The sequence below is a fragment of the Rhinatrema bivittatum genome, chromosome 2 (genome assembly GCF_901001135.1).
Source record: "Rhinatrema bivittatum chromosome 2, aRhiBiv1.1, whole genome shotgun sequence".
Classification (NCBI taxonomy): Eukaryota; Metazoa; Chordata; class Amphibia; order Gymnophiona; family Rhinatrematidae; genus Rhinatrema; species Rhinatrema bivittatum.
Window position 1 is genome coordinate 29,122,094 of NC_042616.1, and position 21,493 is coordinate 29,143,586.

At 47.9% G+C, this 21,493-nt stretch overlaps 1 protein-coding gene across 2 annotated transcripts in view; it reads right to left on the minus strand.

Moving 5' to 3' along the window:
* LOC115085854 (zinc finger protein 11-like) overlaps positions 1 to 21,493 on the minus strand; it is a 94,192-nt gene that overhangs the window by 26,991 nt on the left and 45,708 nt on the right. The window contains exons 1-2 of one of the 2 annotated variants that reach the window (XM_029592358.1): positions 16,647 to 16,792; positions 10,525 to 10,651 (exon numbers count right to left, since the gene is read on the minus strand). The exons of the other annotated variant lie outside the window; for it this stretch is intronic. Of the exons in view, the coding sequence (XP_029448218.1) occupies positions 10,525 to 10,651; positions 16,647 to 16,670 (151 nt within the window). The 5' untranslated portion in view covers positions 16,671 to 16,792. Of the gene's footprint in view, positions 1 to 10,524; positions 10,652 to 16,646; positions 16,793 to 21,493 lie in introns of those variants that run through there. 2 annotated transcript variants of the gene reach the window in all.

A 21,493-nucleotide genomic window follows, 5' to 3' on the forward strand; every position in this document is an offset into this window, starting at 1 on the left:
GATGTAAAATCGTCAGTGAGGACTGTGTAGGTACGGTTTTGGAGGAAGGACTTAATCCAAGACAGAGTGGTACCTGTGATTCCTATGTTGATGAGGGTGTTGATAAGAATGTTATGATTGACAGTATCGAAGGCGGCGGAAATGTCAAGCATGGCGATGAGATAGGAGTTACCCGCATCCATACCTTTGATGATGGTGTCAGAAAGGGAGAGGAGAAGGGATTCCGTACTGAGGTGTTTTCGGAAGCCATATTGTGTTGGTCGGAGTAAGTTGGATTGTTCTAGGTGGTCAGAGAGACGGGAGTTAACTAGTTTCTCAATGATTTTGGAGAGGAAAGGGAGATTGGATATGGGGCGGAGGTTGGATAGGTTGGAGGGATCAAGGGAGGGTTTTTTGAGGATGGGTTTGACCACAGCTTGTTTCAGGGAGATAGGGACTAGGCCGTGTTCGAGGGAACAGTTCACGATTTTGGAGACCACGGCTTGTTTCAGGGAGATAGGGACTAGGCCGTGTTCGAGGGAACAGTTCACGATTTTGGAGACCACGGCTTGTTTCAGGGAGATAGGGACTAGGCCGTGTTCGAGGGAACAGTTCACGATTTTGGAGAGTGAGGAGGCTATTGTTTTAGGAATAGCGAGTAGTAATTTAGTAGGGATAGTTTCTGAGGGGTGGGAGGAGGGTCTCATCTTTTTTAAAATGTTTTCTATTTCTAGAGTGGAGGAGGGTTCGAAGGACGATAGGGAGGTGGGAGGGTGTGGGGTGGGAGGGATAATGCTATTGGTAGTGGGGGAATTCTTGGTGTTAGGGTTAAATTTGGCGGTGATGTTGGATATTTTGTTCTTAAAAAAGAGGGCAATTTCATTACATCGTGTCTGTGAGGGGGGACTTGGGGTGTAGACACATTGGGTTTGGTGAGATTTGAAACTAGTGTGAATAGTGCCTTTGGGTTAACTACATAAATAAAATTTATTTATTTTATTTATTTAGAAACTTTTATATACCGGTATTAGTGGGGACATCATACCGGTTCACATCTTAACTGAAGGCTTGGAAAATACATTTCAACAGGGAAAGAGAACTGGGCGAAGGGGTTAACTAGAGACAGTATGGAAGGATAGATTAAAAACAAGAGAACATAACAAGAGCATAACAATTTACAAGGTAATTATCTCCTTAATATAAGGAAAAGGGCGGTCACCTAGGGGGGGTGAAGGCTATGGTGATGGATGGGCGAGCTCATGTATGTTCATGTACGTGCAGTGCACATACACGCACGCACATGCGTGCAGTGCACATACACGCACGCACATGCACGCATGAACACGCACGAGCACGCACGCATGAACACGCACGAGCATGCATGCATGAACACGCACGAACATGCATGAACATGCATGCATGAACATGTATGTTCATGTATACATGAACATGTATACATGTATGAGCTCATGTATGTTCATGTATGTGCAGTGCACATACATGAACTAAGCGTGTCCTGACTGCAGTTTTAGTCAGGATCCCCTGGAGTCTCTGCGCTCTCACCTGAAGAAGGGACCTGTGGGGTCTCAGAGCTCAGGCACCAACTTCATCTGTGGATGATTCTTATCCCAGGCTTATAAAAGGGATCACAGCCCACAGAGGGTCCAATCTCCTCCAGGGCTGGTACAGGTCTGAGCCCTCTGCTGGTCAGGATTACTATGGACTCTAGAGATAAAATCAATGTCCGAGACCCTTCCTCGTATGTCAGGATTGTGTCCGACGATTCTCCTCTACAGCACAAATCACCACTTCATCTCCCCCTCCTCACTACAATCACCAGAGCCCCCAGGATTCAAGATTCTGCAGCAATTATAAGGCAAATTAGCATAAAGACTCTCCACTCAGACTATGCAAAACAAGTTAAGTTTTTATTGAAAACCATTTATATTGTTTTAAAATAATATTTCAATTATACACAAAAAAAATGTACTAAATACAAAAATTAACAATTTATCAACTTAAGACATATAAAGTTACAACAGGGGCCTGCAACTCCAGTCCTGGAGTGCCCCAAACAGGTCTGGCTTTCAGGATATCCCCAATGAATGTGTATGCGGTACATATGCAAGCACCTCCTCCACCAAATGCAAATCTCTCTCATGCATATTCATTGTGGATATCCTGAAAGCCAGACCCGTGTGTGGTACTCCTGGACCGGAGCTGCCTACCCCTGAGTTACAGACTTTTAAAGAGTGAAACATCACTTTTGTTTTTAAATTCAAGTCATGTTCTTGAGAAAGTCGTCATCTTTCCACGCATATGAGCTTACGCGTGCTGTAAACGCCCTCATCAGCAGCAGTTTGGAAACGGTACATGAGTGGCCACATACGCAGGCACAAGAACCTTTATTAGAGATTAGGCTGAGGATTTCATCTGCTCCAGCCTCATCCTCACTCCCCGCTTCCATTACCTGCAGGCTTCTGGGTGAGGTGAGGCAGGGGTGGCTCTATCCTTGGAAAGGTGGCCTGAGGTGGCAAAATCTTGGGGGGTTGGCAGCAAGTGACCACCAAAACATCCCTGCGGTGGCCGCCTCACCTTGCATTTAAAACCTAAGGCTCCGGAAATGTGGGCATCAGGAAGACGCCAGCGGTGATGCCACTGCTAAACGACTGTGTCCTGCGGGTTTCCCAGGCCCCGACGACGACCCACGGCTGCTGCTGCAGGGCATGGAGGGTGAACTGCCTTTGCGGTATTCCAGGCCCCTCGGGCAGGAAGAGGACCCTGCGCCTGGCGGCAGCAGGAGATGAACTCTCTATGGGGATCCCAGGCCCCTCGGGCAGGAAGAGGGACCCTGCGCCTGGCGGCAGCAGGAGATAAACTCTCTATGGGGATCCCAGGCCCCTCGGGCAGGAAGAGGGACCCCTGTGCCTGGCGGCAGCAGGAGATGAACTCTCTATGGGGATCCCAGGCCCCCACAGGCAAGAGGAGGATCTCACGGCTGCTGCTGCTGCAGAGGCACTGGAAGGTGAATCGCTCGTAAGGATTCCAGGCCCGGGAGGGGGGCAGGGGCAGGAAGAACCTCCCACACCCTGCGGCGCCAGAAGACGAACCTCCCTTGGGGGACCCCCAGGCCTATGATTCCACCACCAGTGCCCACGGGGATTCCACATCCTGCGGACCCAGAGGAAAACAAAGAGCAAGTGGGGAGGATGCGATTCTGAGAGAACGGGGAGGGAATGGGAGGGAAAGGGGGGAGGGAATGGGTGAGATGGGGTAGAAAGGAAAGGGGAGTGAATGAGCAGAAAGGGAAGGGACGAGGGTGAGTGGGGAAAGGACTGCTTGAAAGGGCGGGGGGAGGACAGAGACTGGGGATGGGTGAGGGAGGGAGTGCACGTTACAATAAGTCTAATCCCGTACAAATTCTAAGGGTCTTTTTTTTTTTTTTTTTTTACAGGGTCTCCTTGCTGGCACCAGAGTAGCGGAGGAGAAGGAGGCGAGAGGCTTCTAAATTAAAAAGAAATACCTGCGGAGGTGAGGGCAGCCCGGCCCTGAGCTCCCTGTGGTGAGGCTACCCGGCCCCGACGACGCTGGAAACCCCGCCCCCGTGTGACGTCATCGAGGCGGGACGACTGGGCACATAAAATCAGACCTGCAGCGACGCTTGTCGTCGCCGGCGCTTGTCCTAAGCCGCGCTTTTTAAGGGGCGCTCGGCTTAGTGCGGCTTCCTGTCGGTTTTGCGAGGAACTGTCAAGTGAATGGTTTGTCTTCCTAACTGTAAGTAATCCTCTCATTATTACTTCTCCTCTCTAAGGGGCCAAGAAGAGAGTGTTTTGAATGTGGGTTCCTATTAAGTCCTGAGTAAAATAATTAACAAAATGCCTCATTCTGCAAGGAAAAGGAGAGCCAGGGAGCGAGTTGAGCCTACAACTATCCCTGGTAATCAAATAAAAGGACCAATGGACTCACATGTGCAACGTACATCAAGATCGGATGGGGCGCAGATGGAAGGGCCTCTTGAATTTGTTTCTGAGGCCTCACCATCGGACCTTTCAACATCTTTATCCCCGATCCAAAGGGAACCACCAGTAAACCCGGCTATATTCAGAGCCCAGGGGCCTTGGAGGGTGGCCAAAACTGCGGAAGGCGCAGAAATAGGGTCCCCAGTAGTAGGCCCAAGCTCCCTGGAATTGTCTGGAATGGAAAGTCCGGGGGATGTCCGGATAGGACAGAACACCTCACTGAACTTGGTACAAGGAGATAACCATCAAGATTTAATAAAGATGGACAACTCTGTTTATTTGTCTAAAATAAGTGTTCCACAGATAATCAAGCCCGAAGTGGTTACATTGGATGCAATAATGGAAGCTATAGTGAGCTTGCAGAATTCTATGATAGCTCAAGTAAATCCAGTGATAGACAAAGTAAACAATCTACAGGGAAAATTAATTAATATGGAATTAAGAAAAGATAAAGAAATTAAAGAACTAGAGAAAATAAAGGGAGATATTGATAGTACAAAAAAGGTACAAGATACAATGATAAAGGAAAATCAAATATTGCAAATAAAATTGGAGAATCTAGAAAATGTTAATAGAAAGAAAAACCTCCGATTTGTTAATTTCCCAATGCTCCCACACGTGACACCTAAGGAAATGTTTAAGAAATATTTAATTGAAGTCCTTAAAGTACCAGAGAACACTATTCCACCATTAGTGAAGAGTTATTACATTCCAATGTATAGAAAAGGAACACAGCAGGAAGAACAGGAGGGAACACAAGTTATGGATAAATTGGAAACTAGTCTGGATCTTTCCAAAATTTTGGAGACATCCGATAGTGAACTAGTACAGAGTGCCACTTTATTGATCACTTTTGTATTTGAAACCGATCGTGACTGGGTGTTTCGATTATTTTTCAAACATAGGACAGAACCATTTTTGACTTTAGCCATAAGAATCTACCCAGATTTCTCTAAAATAACACAGAAGAGGAGGAAACAATTCTTGTCATTTAGGGAAAAGGTTCTCCAAATAGGGGCAACCTTTCGCCTTAAATATCCTTGTAAATGCTGTATAGGATACAAGGGTAAATCCTTTGTTTTTTACACTCCTCCTCAATTATCAATTTTTCTAAGTGACAAAACACAAGTGGGAAATCTTGAATTGGAATCTCCTTAGCACCTATCTATATGTTCAGTGAGCCCTAAAATAATTATAGAGTACGTAGCAAGCACATTTACCTGAGATTAGTAAATATTTAATATTTATTATGAGAAATTAGATTAAATTGGTTCCTTATATTTGAGGACTAAAATTTGCATTATGGATATATTTGCCTTAGTACTGTTAATTTAAGTAACAATTATGAATTGTACCCTAATGCTTTTCTTAATCAAGAATGATCTTGTATTATTAAATGTTTAAAACTGAATAAATATTAAATTAAAAAAAAAAATATACATGTTGGATATATTTTTACCTCAGAAGACCGTCCTTGGAGATTTTTTTTTCCATTAAACTCTATTATAAATGCAGAATTTTAATTGCGAGAGGCGAGGGCTGAGCGCGGGGGAAGGGGCGCAAGGCTTCAAGATTCACCTAAGGCGCCTAATAATCTTGCGCCACCCTCTGAAGAGAGTGCACCATGCACGGACTCACACCCCTTTCATTTATCCCCATCCCCTCCTCTCCCTCACTACAATTACTAAGAAATACTTTCCCTTTCTATCCTGTTACTCCTCTCCCACCTCCCCTCCTTCATTTATCCCCATCCCCTCCTCTTCCTCACTACAATTACTAAGAAATACTTTCCCTTTCTATCCTGTTACACTCCTCCCCCACCTCCCCTCCCTCATTTATCCCCATCCCCTCCTCTTCCTCACTACAATTATTAAGAAATACTTTCCCTTTCTATCCTGTTACACTCCTCTCCCACCTCCTCTCCCTCATTTATGCCCATCCCCTCCTCTCCCTCACTACAATTATTAAGAAATACTTTCCCTTTCTATCCTGTTACACTCCTCTCCCACCTCCTCTCCCTCATTTATCCCCATCCCCTCCTCTTCCTCACTACAATTATTAAGAAATACTTTCCCTTTCTATCCTGTTACACTCCTCTCCCACCTCCCCTCCCTCATTTATCCCCATCCCCTCCTCTTCCTCACTACAATTACTAAGAAATACTTTCCCTTTCTATCCTGTTACACTCCTCTCCCACCTCCCCCCCCCCTCATTTATCCCCATCCCCCTCCTCACCACAATTACTAAGAAATACTTTCCCTTTCTATCCTGTTACACTCCTCTCCCACCTCCCCTCCCTCATTTATCCCCATCCCCTCCTCTTCCTCACCACAATTACTAAGAAATACTTTCCCTTTCTATCCTGTTACACTCCTCTCCCCACCTCCCCTCCCTCATTTATCCCCATCCCTTCCTCTTCTCACTACAATTACTAAGAAATACTTTCCCTTTCTATCCTGTTACACTCCTCTCCCACCTCCCCTCCCTCATTTATCCCCATCCCCTCCTCTTCCTCACCACAATTACTAAGAAATACTTTCCCTTTCTATCCTGTTACACTCCTCTCCCACCTCCCTCCCTCATTTATCCCCATCCCCTCCTCTTCCTCACTACAATTACTAAGAAATACTTTCCCTTTCTATCCTGTTACACTCCTCTCCCACCTCCTCTCCCTCATTTATCCCCATCCCCCTCCTCTTCCTCACTACAATTACTAAGAAATACTTTCCCTTTCTATCTTATTACACTCCTCCCCCACCTCCCCTCCCTCATTTATCCCCATCCCCCTCCTCTTCCTCACTACAATTACTAAGAAATACTTTCCCTTTCTATCCTGTTACACTCCTCTCCCACCTCCCCTCCCTCATTTATCCCCATCCCCCTCCTCACCACAATTACTAAGAAATACTTTCCCTTTCTATCCTGTTACACTCCTCTCCCACCTCCCCTCCCTCATTTATCCCCATCCCCTCCTCTTCCTCACTACAATTACTAAGAAATACTTTCCCTTTCTATCCTGTTACAACTCCTCTCCCACCTCCTCTCCCTCATTTATCCCCATCCCCTCCTCTTCCTCACTACAATTACTAAGAAATACTTTCCCTTTCTATCCTGTTACACTCCTCTCCCACCTCCCCTCCCTCATTTATCCCCATCCCCTCCTCTTCCTCACTACAATTACTAAGAAATACTTTCCCTTTCTATCCTGTTACACTCCTCTCCCACCTCCCCTCCCTCATTTATCCCCATCCCCCCTCCTCACCACAATTACTAAGAAATACTTTCCCTTTCTATCCTGTTACACTCCTCTCCCACCTCCTCTCCCTCATTTATCCCCATGCCCTCCTCTTCCTCACTACAATTACTAAGAAATACTTTCCCTTTCTATCCTGTTACACTCCTCTCCCACCTCCCCTCCCTCATTTATCCCATCCCCCTCCTCACCACAATTACTAAGAAATACTTTCCCTTTCTATCCTGTTACACTCCTCTCCCACCTCCTCTCCCTCATTTATCCCCATGCCCTCCTCTTCCTCACTACAATTACTAAGAAATACTTTCCCTTTCTATCCTGTTACACTCCTCTCCCACCTCCCCTCCCTCATTTATCCCCATCCCCCTCCTCACCACAATTACTAAGAAATACTTTCCCTTTCTATCCTGTTACACTCCTCTCCCACCTCCTCTCCCTCATTTATCCCCATCCCTCCTCTTCCTCACTACAATTACTAAGAAATACTTTCCCTTTCTATCCTGTTACACTCCTCTCCCACCTCCCCTCCCTCATTTATCCCCATCCCCTCCTCTTCCTCACTTCAATTACTAAGAAATACTTTCCCTTTCTATCCTGTTACACTCCTCTCCCACCTCCCTCCCTCATTTATCCCCATCCTCCTCCTCACCACAATTACTAAGAAATACTTTCCCTTTCTATCCTGTTACACTCCTCTCCCACCTCCTCTCCCTCATTTATCCCCATCCTCCTCCTCACTACAATTACTAAGAAATACTTTCCCTTTCTATCCTGTTACACTCCTCTCCCACCTCCCCTCCCCCATTTATCCCCATCCCCCTCCTCACTACAATTACTAAGAAATACTTTCCCTTTCTATCCTGTTACACTCCTCTCCCACCTCCTCTCCCTCATTTATCCCCATCCTCCTCCTCTTCCTCACTACAATTACTAAGAAATACTTTCCCTTTCTATCCTGTTACACTCCTCTCCCACCTCCCCTCCCTCATTTATCCCCATCCCCCTCCTCACCACAATTACTAAGAAATACTTTCCCTTTCTATCCTGTTACACTCCTCTCCCACCTCCTCTCCGTCATTTATCCCCATGCCCTCCTCTTCCTCACTACAATTACTAAGAAATACTTTCCCTTTCTATCCTGTTACACTCCTCTCCCACCTCCCCTCCCTCATTTATCCCATCCCCCTCCTCACCACAATTACTAAGAAATACTTTCCCTTTCTATCCTGTTACACTCCTCTCCCACCTCCTCTCCCTCATTTATCCCCATGCCCTCCTCTTCCTCACTACAATTACTAAGAAATACTTTCCCTTTCTATCCTGTTACACTCCTCTCCTAACTCCCCTCCCTCATTTATCCCCATCCCCCTCCTCTCCCTCACTACAATTACTAAGAAATACTTTCCCTTTCTATCCTGTTACCCTCCTCCCCCACCTCCCCTCCCTCATTTATCCCCATCCCCTCCTCTTCCTCACTACAATTACTAAGAAATACTTTCCCTTTCTATCCTGTTACACTCCTCTCCCACCTCCCCTCCCTCATTTATCCCCATCCCCCTCCTCACCACAATTACTAAGAAATACTTTCCCTTTCTATCCTGTTACACTCCTCTCCCACCTCCTCTCCCTCATTTATCCCCATCCCCTCCTCTTCCTCACTACAATTACTAAGAAATACTTTCCCTTTCTATCCTGTTACACTCCTCTCCCACCTCCCCTCCCTCATTTATCCCCATCCCCTCCTCTTCCTCACTTCAATTACTAAGAAATACTTTCCCTTTCTATCCTGTTACACTCCTCTCCCACCTCCCTCCCTCATTTATCCCCATCCTCCTCCTCACCACAATTACTAAGAAATACTTTCCCTTTCTATCCTGTTACACTCCTCTCCCACCTCCTCTCCCTCATTTATCCCCATCCTCCTCCTCACTACAATTACTAAGAAATACTTTCCCTTTCTATCCTGTTACACTCCTCTCCCACCTCCCCTCCCCCATTTATCCCCATCCCCCTCCTCACTACAATTACTAAGAAATACTTTCCCTTTCTATCCTGTTACACTCCTCTCCCACCTCCTCTCCCTCATTTATCCCCATCCTCCTCCTCTTCCTCACTACAATTACTAAGAAATACTTTCCCTTTCTATCCTGTTACACTCCTCTCCCACCTCTCCTCCATTTATCCCCATCCCCCTCCTCTTCCTCACTACAATTACTAAGAAATACTTTCCCTTTCTATCCTGTTACACTCCTCTCCCTCATTTATCCCCATCCTCCTCCTCTTCCTCACTACAATTACTAAGAAATACTTTCCCTTTCTATCCTGTTACACTCCTCTCCCACCTCCCCTCCCTCATTTATCCCCATCCCCTCCTCTTCCTCACTACAATTACTAAGAAATACTTTCCCTTTCTATCCTGTTACACTCCTCTCCCACCTCCCTCCCTCATTTATCCCCATCCCCTCCTCTCCCTCACTACAATTACTAAGAAATACTTTCCCTTTCTATCCTGTTACACTCCTCTCCCACCTCCTCTCCCTCATTTATCCCCATCCCCTCCTCTTCCTCACTACAATTACTAAGAAATACTTTCCCTTTCTATCCTGTTACACTCCTCTCCCACCTCCCCTCCCTCATTTATCCCCATCCCCTCCTCTTCCTCACTACAATTACTAAGAAATACTTTCCCTTTCTATCCTGTTACACTCCTCCCCCACCTCCCCTCCCTCATTTATCCCCATCCCCTCCTCTTCCTCACTACAATTACTAAGAAATACTTTCCCTTTCTATCCTGTTACCCTCCTCTCCCACCTCCCTCCCTCATTTATCCCCATCCTCCTCCTCACCACAATTACTAAGAAATACTTTCCCTTTCTATCCTGTTACACTCCTCTCCCACCTCCTCTCCCTCATTTATCCCCATCCTCCTCCTCTTCCTCATTACAATTATTAAGAAAAACTTTCCCTATCTTTATTTTTTGTGACCTGGGAGTTTTCTCCTGCACCTTTCTATTGCCATTTCAGTCAGAAGCAGGGATGGAACTGGTGTCATGAATTTCTCCCCTGATTTTATATCCCTCTCAAAATATTAGTCTGTTCATTGCAGTAATGGTCCTAGGCTAGAGTGGCTAAGAGCATATTCTAGGCCTCCTTCTGGAATTCTGCAGTCGACTGAGGGACCAGAAGACCCAACTTCTCTCAGGAATGAAAGAATCTTCTGTCTACCCCTCCCAAAAATCTTAATTTCTATTAAAAATAAAAGTCCGTCCTTACCCAGCGAGCCAAGGGTCTGATAATTCTCCTTCATCACCTCCTTGTAAAGCTCCTTCTGCCATTCTTCTAAATACCCCCACTCCTTCTGGGAGAAACATACAGCGATGTCCTCAAAGGTTACTGGGACCTGAAACAGAAACCAGAAACGTTCAGCTCCTTCTGCATCCGTCTGTCTATATAAATCTACATAATTATATAATTCACTGCCCGAATACACACAGTTCCAGAGCAAATTATAGCAACTGGAAACCAAATACACACAGAGCCTGGGACACAAATTCTATTTTATGGGACTCTAGATTTCTCTCCTTAACTGCCTTTTCTTCACCCTAGATCTGCTCAGGGTTGCATTAAAGTAATTTAATGTATTTATATTCTGCTTTTCACACTTTTTTCAGCACTTCAAAGTGGATTACATTCAGGTACTGTAGTATTTCCCTATCCCCAGAGGGGTCACAATCTAGGTTTGTACCTGAGGCAATGGAGGGTAAAGTGACTTGCCCATGGTCACAAGGAGTGACAGCAGGACTTGGACCCTGGTCTCCTGGTTCATAGCCCCCTGCTCTAACCACTAAGCTACTCCTCCAAGTAAGGGCTGACTCTACAGTGTCTCAAGTTAGAAAGCTGTAGCAGGGCTTGTATAGAGAAGGCTAGACTGCAGTGTTTAATAACTGTCATTAAGAAGTTCTCCCTTTTTTAAATACTGACATAGCAATTAAAGAATATACAATGTGTAAGCAGGTTTACTCATCAGAATCACCAGTATGGGTTTATTTAACCTTTATTAGATACAGTGAAATGTTTCTTGCTAACAATGGGAGAGGAGCAATTACAAGACTTGAGAAATCAAGGCCTGAACCGCATGTATCCCTCGGTCGGTACACCAAGCTTCAAACACTTTCCAGACCCAACTATATGAGAGGGAAGTAGACTGACGCGTAGCCTGTAAAAGCGTAGCGATCACTGGCTCTGGATATCCTCTCCGCCTTAAGCGACGCCTTTCAAAAGCCAAGCTGCTAGTCAAAAGCAATCTGCCTGGTGGGAAAATACAGGACCTTGATGGAGAAGATCCGGAAGATGACTGAGACGCAACGTACCGTCCACCGCTAGATTGACTAGATCTGCAAACCATGGCCAACGTGGCCATTCCGCAGCTACTAGGATCACCTTCCCGGGGTGCCTCTCTATGCAGCGCAATACTTTGTCCACCAAAGGCCTCGGTGGAAACACATACAGCCCGAGGCCAAGGCACTGCTAGAGCGTCGACACCCTTGGCCCCGTACTCCCTCCTGCGACTGAAGAACAGAGGAGCCTTCGCATTGAGCCAAGTTGCCATCAAATCAACATGGGGATGGCCCCACCTTCTTCGAATGAGCCGCATCGCGGAAACCGCCAACTCCCACTCGACGTTGTCAACACCTGCGATATGAGAAGCTGCAAGCTGAACCAGGTACCGCTCCGCCCATTGGAACAATTCCTGAGCTTCCAGTGCCACCCCCTGGCTCCGCCCTGACGATTGATGTAAGCAACCGTCGTGGCATTGTCCGACAGAACCCTGACCGAATGACCCTGAACGAGGGGGAGAAAGGTTTGAATTGCCAGCCATACCGCTCTGGTCTCCAACCGATTGATAGGCCACGAGACTTCCACCGCCAAGTGCCCTGGGCCGACTGTCGCTCGCAGACCGCTCTCCAACCAGAGAGACTGGCATTGGTAGTGAGAACCACCCACTCCGGGACTTCGAGACTGACTCCACGCTGTAGATTGGATGACTGTAGCCACCATGAGAGGCTGCTCCGTGCTGACGCATCCAGCAAAACCGGTAAATGAAAAGCCTGCGACAGAGGATTCCATTTGTCCAACAGGGCCCTCTGAAGTGGGCGCATATGCACGAAGGCCCATGGCACCAATTCCAGTGTTGAGGCCATCGATCCCAGAACCTGCAAAAAGTCCCAGGCTTGGGGCATCTTCAACACCAACAAGAGGCGAACTTGTGACTGTAGTTTGAGTATCCTCTCCTGAGTGAGAAATACTCTACCTTGGCTTGTGTCGAAACGAGCTCCGAGGTATTCTAGTATCTGGGACGGCTCCAAGTGACTCTTCGTCCCATTGACCACCCAGCCGAGAGACTCTAACAGACAAATAACTTTCTGAACTGAAGAACGGCAGCCATCCAACGCCTTCTCCTGTATTAGCCAATCGTCGAGATAAGGGTGCACCAACACCCCTTCGCGCCGGAGAGCTGCCGCCACCACCACCATCACCTTGGTGAACGTGCGAGGAGCCATCGCTAATCCGAAAGGGAGAGCCTGGAATTGGAAATGCTGACCCAACACTGCGAACCGCAGAAAACGCTGATGCTCTGGGCGAATAGGGATATGCAGATACGCCTCCGTCACATCCAGGGAGGCCAAAATCTCCCGAGAGCGGACCGCCGCAATTACTGACCATAAAGTCTCCATTCGAAAATGCGGAATCTTTAAGGACGCGTTGACCGATTTGAGGTCCAGGATGGGTCGAAACGTTCTTTCCTTTTTCGAAGCCACAAAATAGATGGAGTAACGACCCCTGCCTCGTTTGCGGGGAGGTACTGGGACCACCGCTCCCAAGCCGCGCAACCTGCTCAAAGTCTCCCGAACCGCCTGACACTTCGCTAAGAACCCGCAAGGGGAGACTAAGAAGAGGTTGCAAACAGGACGTGCAAACCCTAACACGTAACCGTCTCTTATCACGGACAGGACCCACTAATCCTGTGTGATCTTGGTCCACTCCCCGTAAAAATCTGCCACATGGCCCCCTATATAGGGACCAGCAGAGTGAACCGGCCTCGCTTCATTGGGAGGACTTGACTGCTGCTGCTCCCCCAGCAGAGGGAGCTCTGAAAGGCCTTCGTCCGCCGCAAAAGGACTGACCACAATTCGAGCCCCGCAGTTGAAAAGGTTTTTGTGACTACGACCCTACGGAACCTCTAGAAGGACAGGACCGTCTGCCGTTCCTGAAGCGGGACCGGGATTGAAAAGCCTGGCAATTCCTAGGCTTCTCCTCCGGCAGCTTGTAAACCTTTGTTTCACTCAGTTGCTTGATCAGCTGTTCGAGCTGCTCCCCAAACAAGAGATGACCCTTAAAAGGCAAGGAACCTAACTGGGCCTTAGAGGATACATCCGCAGACCAGTGACGGAGCCATAGCAGATGTCTGGCCGTGACCGCCGAACTCATAACACGAGACAGCGAACGCACCAAATGATAGATACGCGACCGACGCCTCCACGCGATCTGCATCCGATGTGTTGGAACCAGGTGGGCCATCCTGAAAATTCTGCACCCATCGTAGACATGCTCTCTGCATAAAGCCTGAGCAAATGGCGGCCCGGAGCCCCAAGGCCGCTCCCTCAAAAATTCTTTTGAGATGAAGTTCTAACTTCCGATCTTGGACATCCTTGAGTGCTGTGGACCCCGCCACCGGAATCGTAATCTTCTTAGTGACCGAGGAAACCGCCGCATCCACCTGCGGAAGCGCAAAAAGCTCCAAGGTCTGTTCCGGCAAGGGGTAGAGTTTGGCCATAGCCCTACCCACCCTCAAACCGGAGTCAGGGGAATTCCACTCATGCTCAACCAATTGCCACACCGACCTTTGATAAGGGAAGGCGGAAGGAGGAGCTCGAAGACTGTCCAGGCCAGTGACCATTCCATCCAATTCTGGAACTTCCTGAGGAGCTTTTAAACCCAGCTCCTCAAGAACCTGCGGAAGCAGAGGGGCCAACTCTTCCCCCCGGAACAACCGGAGAATTCTGGGATCATCACCTTCTGCCACCGACGGCATCCCTATGTCATCTCCTTGATCTACATCCGGAGATGCCAGATCTTACGCTGAGGACCCCGTCACTGCCCCCCCGTTGCCCCCCTCCCCCCGGGCTGGGCACCAACGGGATGCCCGAGTCCCGCGGCCATGTGAACTCTGAATCGGAACCCGGAGGCCGCAGACCCGGACCAGGGGAGCCAAGGGCAATTGTGGCCCCCCTAATATTCCTGATGCGCCAGATAAGCTTGGTGTAGGAGAATAAAATCTGGTGAAAAAGGGTGCGAACCTGGAGGCAAAACGGGGACCTGGTCTCCCCCAGGTCCTTGAGGTAAAGGAACTGGTTGATTTGCCCCTCCGGAGAACCCCTGCCTGTCGGGGAGAGCCGCGGAGGAAGATCTCCCTACCCCTCAAAAAATGGCAGTGCGTGCAGATCCGGTGCCAAAATGGCCGGTGCTCCCGTCTCAAGGGAGCTGGCAGCCCTGGAGTCCTCAGGAGCCTGAACAAATGGCCCAAACGCGACAGCCATGTGCTTACAAAGGCGCCGGCGTTTAGAAACTCCCGGGAGGAGGGAGGGCTCTTCCCCCCCCCCCCCAAACAGAGCCCTGACCAACTAAGACGCGCCGGGACCACCTCACATGCGCGGCAAGTTGATCCGCGAACCATGCCAGCAACACAACAAACTAAAATCAAAAATCAAAAATCTACCAACAAAAACTGGTGTGACCTGCAGGAGGACAGAGGGAGTTTCCCCGGAGCCTTACCCATCAGCCGACTTCCTTTTCCTTTTCCTTGTTTTTAAACTTTAACAAAACAAATAAAAAAGTGACAGGAAGATTTCTCTAAGCTGAAAGGAGCTGTCCAGCGCAAATCAGCTACTTGAATAAAGGGGAGAATCCCCTGAAAAGAAAAAGAAGGGCTGAAAGCTACACTGTTGGCCTAGTGAGGAGAGGGATCTGGACCATCAGATGTACATCCCATGGAACAAATTGGACCTTAACTGGTCCACCTCAACCAAACAAAGAATGGTTCCCAAAAGGAACCAGTCCCCTGGGAGAAAGGCTCACCCGAAAATAGAAAAAAGGTAAAAAAAAAAAAAAAAAGGTAAAGAAAAAGACTGCAGGGTTTATTCATCCCTGCCAGCAGATGGAGACAGAGAAATACTAAGGAACTGCAGGTGGCACCAGAGCTTTTCAAGCAGTGTCGGCAAGGCTTTTCTCTGTCACCATCTGCTGGCAGGGATGAATAAACCCAGGAGTCTGGACTGATCCGGGTACGTACAGGGAACTATATACATTTCCATAAAATATCAACTTTCGTACTCACTGAGCCTCTTGCCCTTCTGTCTGGTGGCTCCCAGTTTTTACCTGTTTGCATGGAAAGCTGTTCATATGGCTACCATCACATTCTCTTTCCTGCTTAATACCACTTTGGTATTTCTATGATCCCCTCCCTCCACCCACTGTGACTACCACTTCTTCCAATACAACATTCTATAATGGCTTTTTCCACCACTGCTAAAGCTGCATGACTGATCCTACTACAGTCAGTCCTGTGCCCCACCTCCTACCTGTTGAGTTCCCATCACTGCTGTAGATGCACTTCTTCCCTGCTACTGTCTCCTGCTCTGTGTAGCCACTCCCACAGTTCAGCTCCACCACCAAGTCTGCAGCTGGTAGTTACTGCAGCCAATCTTTCCTGCCTGACCCTGCCATCTCTTTCTGGCACAATGACTTACAGTAAAGAAAGCCACACAGTTTTGGCTGCAGTGGTGGGAGCAGGGCCAGATTTAGGTATAAACATAGGCACATACCTAGGGTGCCTAATTTTGAAGACACTCAAAACCTGGGACTCTCCCTGCTTGCTCTTTGATTTTCAGGGAAAAATTTTTCCACCCCAATCTTCTTCTTTTGAGCGCCATTATCTTAAATCAGGCCCTGGGTGGGGGTACAGGAGGCTGACTGCATCAGCTAGTAAAGCAAGGGGGGGGGGGGTATGGGGTGAGCTAAAAAAGAAAATGCGGTAGCAGCAAACTGGCAGTAAAGAGAGGAGAGGAAGGAGATTAATTAGGGAGGAGAGACTGGTTGGTTTGGAGTATAAAGGGAGAAACAGGGCCATAAATACTTATAAGCCAGACTTTCTTATTTCTTGTGGAGAGTAGACGTTTGTACTGGAATTTACAAGGCACATCTAAGTGACCTGGATTGGCCCCTTTTGGAGACAGAATGCAGGGCTGGATGGAGCATTGCTCTGACCCAGCCTGCGTTCCCTATGTTCTTAGTGTTTATACAGAGAGAGAACAGGAAGTTGGGAGCAATCCTCCTACCTGAGCAGAAGCGCCTGCAGGCATTTTCCTCGCCGCTTTTGCTGCTTTCAGGATTAGAAATGAATTGGGGGCTCTTCCTCGGGCTGGGGAAGAGCTGAGTGTTTGCCTCTTGCTACTACAAGGCGGAGACTCTTGGGGGGGGGGGGGGGGGGCAGATCGATGACAACACACGCGAGAACGGGGAGCTTTACAGCAAGGGCGCAGCCTGATTACATCACAAAGAAGGCGGGGAGAGCTTTCCGCTAAGCACATACTGATGACATCACACTGAAAGCGGGCTGAATAGTACTTTGAGCGCATACTGATGACAACAAAGAGGCTGTTTCAATTGGTTGGGATGTGCAGTGTTGCCAGGGTAGCCAACAACCAATCAGAGGTGAGCAGGAAGCGCAGAGCAGGCGCATGCAGAAGGCGACCCGGGGGTAGTTCTTCCGCCATACTTTTGGTGCTGTTTGTGAGAAAACCGAGCAGCTTTTCTGCACTCCGAACCCTTCCTTCAACTCGGCCCAGGATCCCGAGTTGCTGACGCCCACTAACCCAGCCCCATGCTGCCTGCGAACCTGAGACCGAGGCTTGAAGATCACCGCTCTCTCTTTCCTCCTCCAACCTCCTTTATTCCCCCCTTGTAACTCACTTATCCCACACTGCTAATCTGTCTCGCCCTCCTCTCCCGGGAGGCTAACCCTCATTCACCACCTCAGGTCCAAAGAGCGTGAGCAGGTCAGAGGAGAAGATGATATTTGTCACCTCAGCCATAAATGTTAGAAAATTATTTAAAGCTTGATGAGGATTTCTGCACTAGCTGGGCTGGATCAAGGATCGGGTGAGGGGTGCGGCCAGTATCTGCCCGTCTCTTCCAGCCCTGTGCTCACCAGAGCAAATATATTTTTCTTTGACGAGTGTGTGGGGTAAGGAAACTATGAACTGAAAATCTGATCTGATCCAGGTTGGCCATTGTTATGTTTTTTTACTAATAAAATCATTTCCTTGTGATTTCTAAGAAAAAAAGGAGCGCTCCAGCCTAACCACAGCTGCGGCAACTTTAAACATCCTCTGGATGTCATCAGTATGCGCTCAATGTGAAGCTCTGCCCGCCTCCTGTGTGATGTCATCAGCTTGCGCCTGGCAGGAGACGGAGCTGCTTTGTATCAGGCCGATTCAGTAAAAGTCGCGGGAGAGTGGGCGAGCGCACAGGCCACTCTCCTGTGCACGTGATTCAGGGGGGGAAGAAGATGCAAATGAGGGCCCGCGGTAAAAAGAGGCAGCGACGTTCAATTTTTCCAGCGTCGGTTCTCAAGCCCACTGACAGCCATGGGTTCGGAAAACGGATGCCGGCTAAATTTTACTTTCTGTATCGTGCGGGACTAATAAAGCCATCAATGTGCATGTTGCGGGCTCTATTAGTGTTTCGGGGTAAAGCTAGCACTAACCACTAATAAGGGGTAAAGCTAGCGCGTCGAAAACTGCGTTTAAACCCGGGCTAACAGTGCGTTCCACCGGAGTGCACTGTACTGTATCGGCCTGTGTGTTTGATGCTATTAAGCGTTAGATCCCTCTCTCCTAAGCTAAAATAGAGCAGCTCTGCTTCTCAAGCTTTCATCTCCTCTTGTAAGAGCAAGAGGAGATGAAAGCTCTTCCCCAGCACAATTCATTTCTAATCCTAAAAGCAGGCAGGAAAGTACTTGTAGGAGCTTCTGCTCAGGCAGGAGAAATCAAAGAGCAGCAAGGCGGTGTTCCAGTTTTTGAGCGCCTTAGAATTTGGCACCCTAGGCATGTACATATGTTACCTGTGCTTAAATCTGGTCCTGCTCCCACCACTGCAGCCGAACCATGAGGCTTTGTTTACTAAAAACAGGGCAGCTGATCTCCTGTTATTGTGCGCCCGTGGTAAGAGCAGCTAAATTCAGCTCTTCCAATGGAATTAGCTAGTCCTGGCCACATTGCTAAGGAAGACTGGAGATCATTTCAAAATGATGAAAAACATAGTTCCCCACTCCTTCCTGTCCACCTGGCCAAGAAAAAAAACAACCATTGTGTATCCAAGGTCATTGATCTATTCCTCCCCCCATTCCATCACTCATCAGCTTGTGTCACTTTAAAACAGGAGGAGGAAAACGCTGGCTTTTCAGCAACTCCAGCCTGTCCTCCTCCCCATATCAGAGCCAGAGTGTTGTGCTTTGAGCCACGTAGTTCAAAGCCTGCCATTCAGGCCCCAGTAGGGGAGGATGGGCTGGAGGGGCTGTAAGGCTGCCATCTTCCTCCTACTCTTTCAAAGTGATACGAGCCAGGTGGAGGATCTGAAGGGGGGCAAATAAGCAGTGAACCAGGCATTGCTGAGGTGGGAATGACTGAACTGGGGAATAGTGAGTTCATGGGGTGGGGGGAGGGAGTGAAAGTATAAGGCAAAATTAAAAAAAAAAGTATTTAAATTGCAAATATATGCAAAATTATCCAAATTTGCCACATAATTACTGCAGAATATTGAAAAATCTGTCACAGGAAATGCGGGGCTCTGACTGCATCTCACTGTGGCAAAAGTAGCTGGCAGGGCCAGGCAGGAGAGACTGGCTGCAGCAAGGACCAGCTGCAGAAGTGATGGTGGAAACTGGACTGAATGGGTAGCTATACAGAGCAGGAAACTGACAGCAGCAGGGAGGAAGGGCATCTGCAGTAGTGGTAGGAACCCAAAGAATAAAAGGTAGAGCTTAAGACTATTGCGACCTGCTTCTCACAGGTCTACTGGCAAGCCATCTCTCTCCACTGCAATCTTTGCTAAATTCAGCTGCATGACTTATCTTTCACCAAAGTTGCTAGGCTCCCATAACCCCTCTTCTGAAGCCACTGCATTGGCTCCCTCTCCGCTCTCGCATACAGTTCAAGCTCCTCTTTCTCACCTACAAATGCCTTCACTCTGCAGCACCTCATTACCTCTCCTCTCTTACCCCTTCTCGTGCATGCCACTCATCAGACAACTCACTCCTATCTGTGCCCTTCTCCTCTACCGCCAATTCCCGACTCCGTGCTTTCCTCCCGGCTGTGCCGTGTGTGTAGCATAGTCTTCCTGAACTGGTGCCTCATGCTCCCTCTCTCACCGTGTTTAAGTCCCATCTAAAAACATCTTTTTGAAGCTGCTTCTAAATCTTAGACCTGATTGTCTGGTTTTAGCCTCATTAACTGTTTTTCCTTCTTTCTTTTTAACCATTGTCTTGCTTTACGAAATACTACAAGTCTCTTGTCCTCTATGTTTGTGTAATCCCCTTTTTCTCAGGGATCACCTTCAGAGCTGCACAGGGAAGTGAGTGCCACTGCTGCAATCCTGGGAACAGATAAAGTCCACCAGAGATCGCCAGTTGAGGACCAGACTGTCTCTGGGAGGCCCAAGGGAAAGTTTATCAAAACACTAAGTCTAATGTCCTCACTTCTAGTTGGTTCCAAAATAGGTTTTATTTTGTAAATCCAAATGAAAACAGATAATTTCTTCAGAAAAAGGCTTCTTAAATTTGTAGTAACAGGTTACAGTTCAGCAACTCAAATACATTTCTCCCCGTCTTCAAATATTTCTTTGAAGACGAAGCTCCAGTTCAGGCTTCAGGGCCTTCGAGGCAACATTCTTTCAGAATCAAAAACAACCAACAAAAATCTTTTCTTTCCTGGAGTTTCGCCAGCAGGAGTTCCACCCTTTCTCCTCCCTCCCTCTGAATGGCTGACTGGAATCATCAGTATCTGCAGACTTCAGAATTCTACCAGCTCGGGAGCCCTTGCACTCCAGAGTATCCCTTCACTCTTTTCTTCCTTCTCTCTATTTATAATGCCTCTCACAGCATCTTCCCCATGGAGGACATGCACCTCCCCCTGACATCCGTCCTATCTTCCTCACACATCTCTAACTCTGCAGCAGGCCTTACCTCACCCCCCTTAGTATCCCTTCTTATAGAGGATGCTTGCAGAGGGCATGACTTCTGCACTTTGCACAGAACTCCCTGAGACGGCAGAAGGACAAGGGGAATTGGATTCAGACAACAACCAAAAGGGCCCTGACGTCTACGGTCTGGGGTACTGATACGCAGGCCTAAGGGGAAAAAGCAGAGGATCGCTTCTGTGGCCAAGTCCATAAGCAAAGCACGTCAAGCAACACTCTGAATTTTCAAGAAAGCTCGTCTCCCAGTAAAAATGTTGCGAGCTGCAATTTTTATGGGTTATTATAAGGCTTGGGAATAAGTGCATGGTACCCTTAACAGAAACTTGGAAGTAACTTGCACAGAGTGGCAGATATTACTGTAAGAAGCTCACTGGGCAGACTGGATGGACCATTTGGTCCTTTTCTGCCATCATTTCTAACTTTCTATGTAACTTTGGGTGAACCCTGGACAGCAGGAACAATACAGAAACAGAAACTTCAGTGAGCATGTTAGTGACCCTTGTTAGGGTTACATTTTGTTATTAAATTGTAAGCTCTATTGAGCAGGGACTGTCTTTTTTTGTATGTTTGTACAGCGCTGTGAATGCTGTGTAGCGCTATAGAAATGTCCTCTCCGACCTAGGCCTGAAATTCTTGTCCTCTCCGACCTAGGCCTGAAATTCTTCCTATATGCAGACGACGTACAGATTCTCATCCCGTTTCAAAAGTCCATAAGCGAACCTTTACAACGCTGGGAATCTTGCCTCACCACTATAAACGCTTTGTTATCTGAGCTCCACCTAGCTCTAAATACATCCAAAACAGAATTACTCGTCATCTCTAATCAGCCTGAACGTTTTACTCTCCCCATACGACAGAACATTCCACAGAACACAACCACAGTCCTCTCCCAGCCCCAGTTTGTAAGAGACCTAGGCGTCCTCATAGA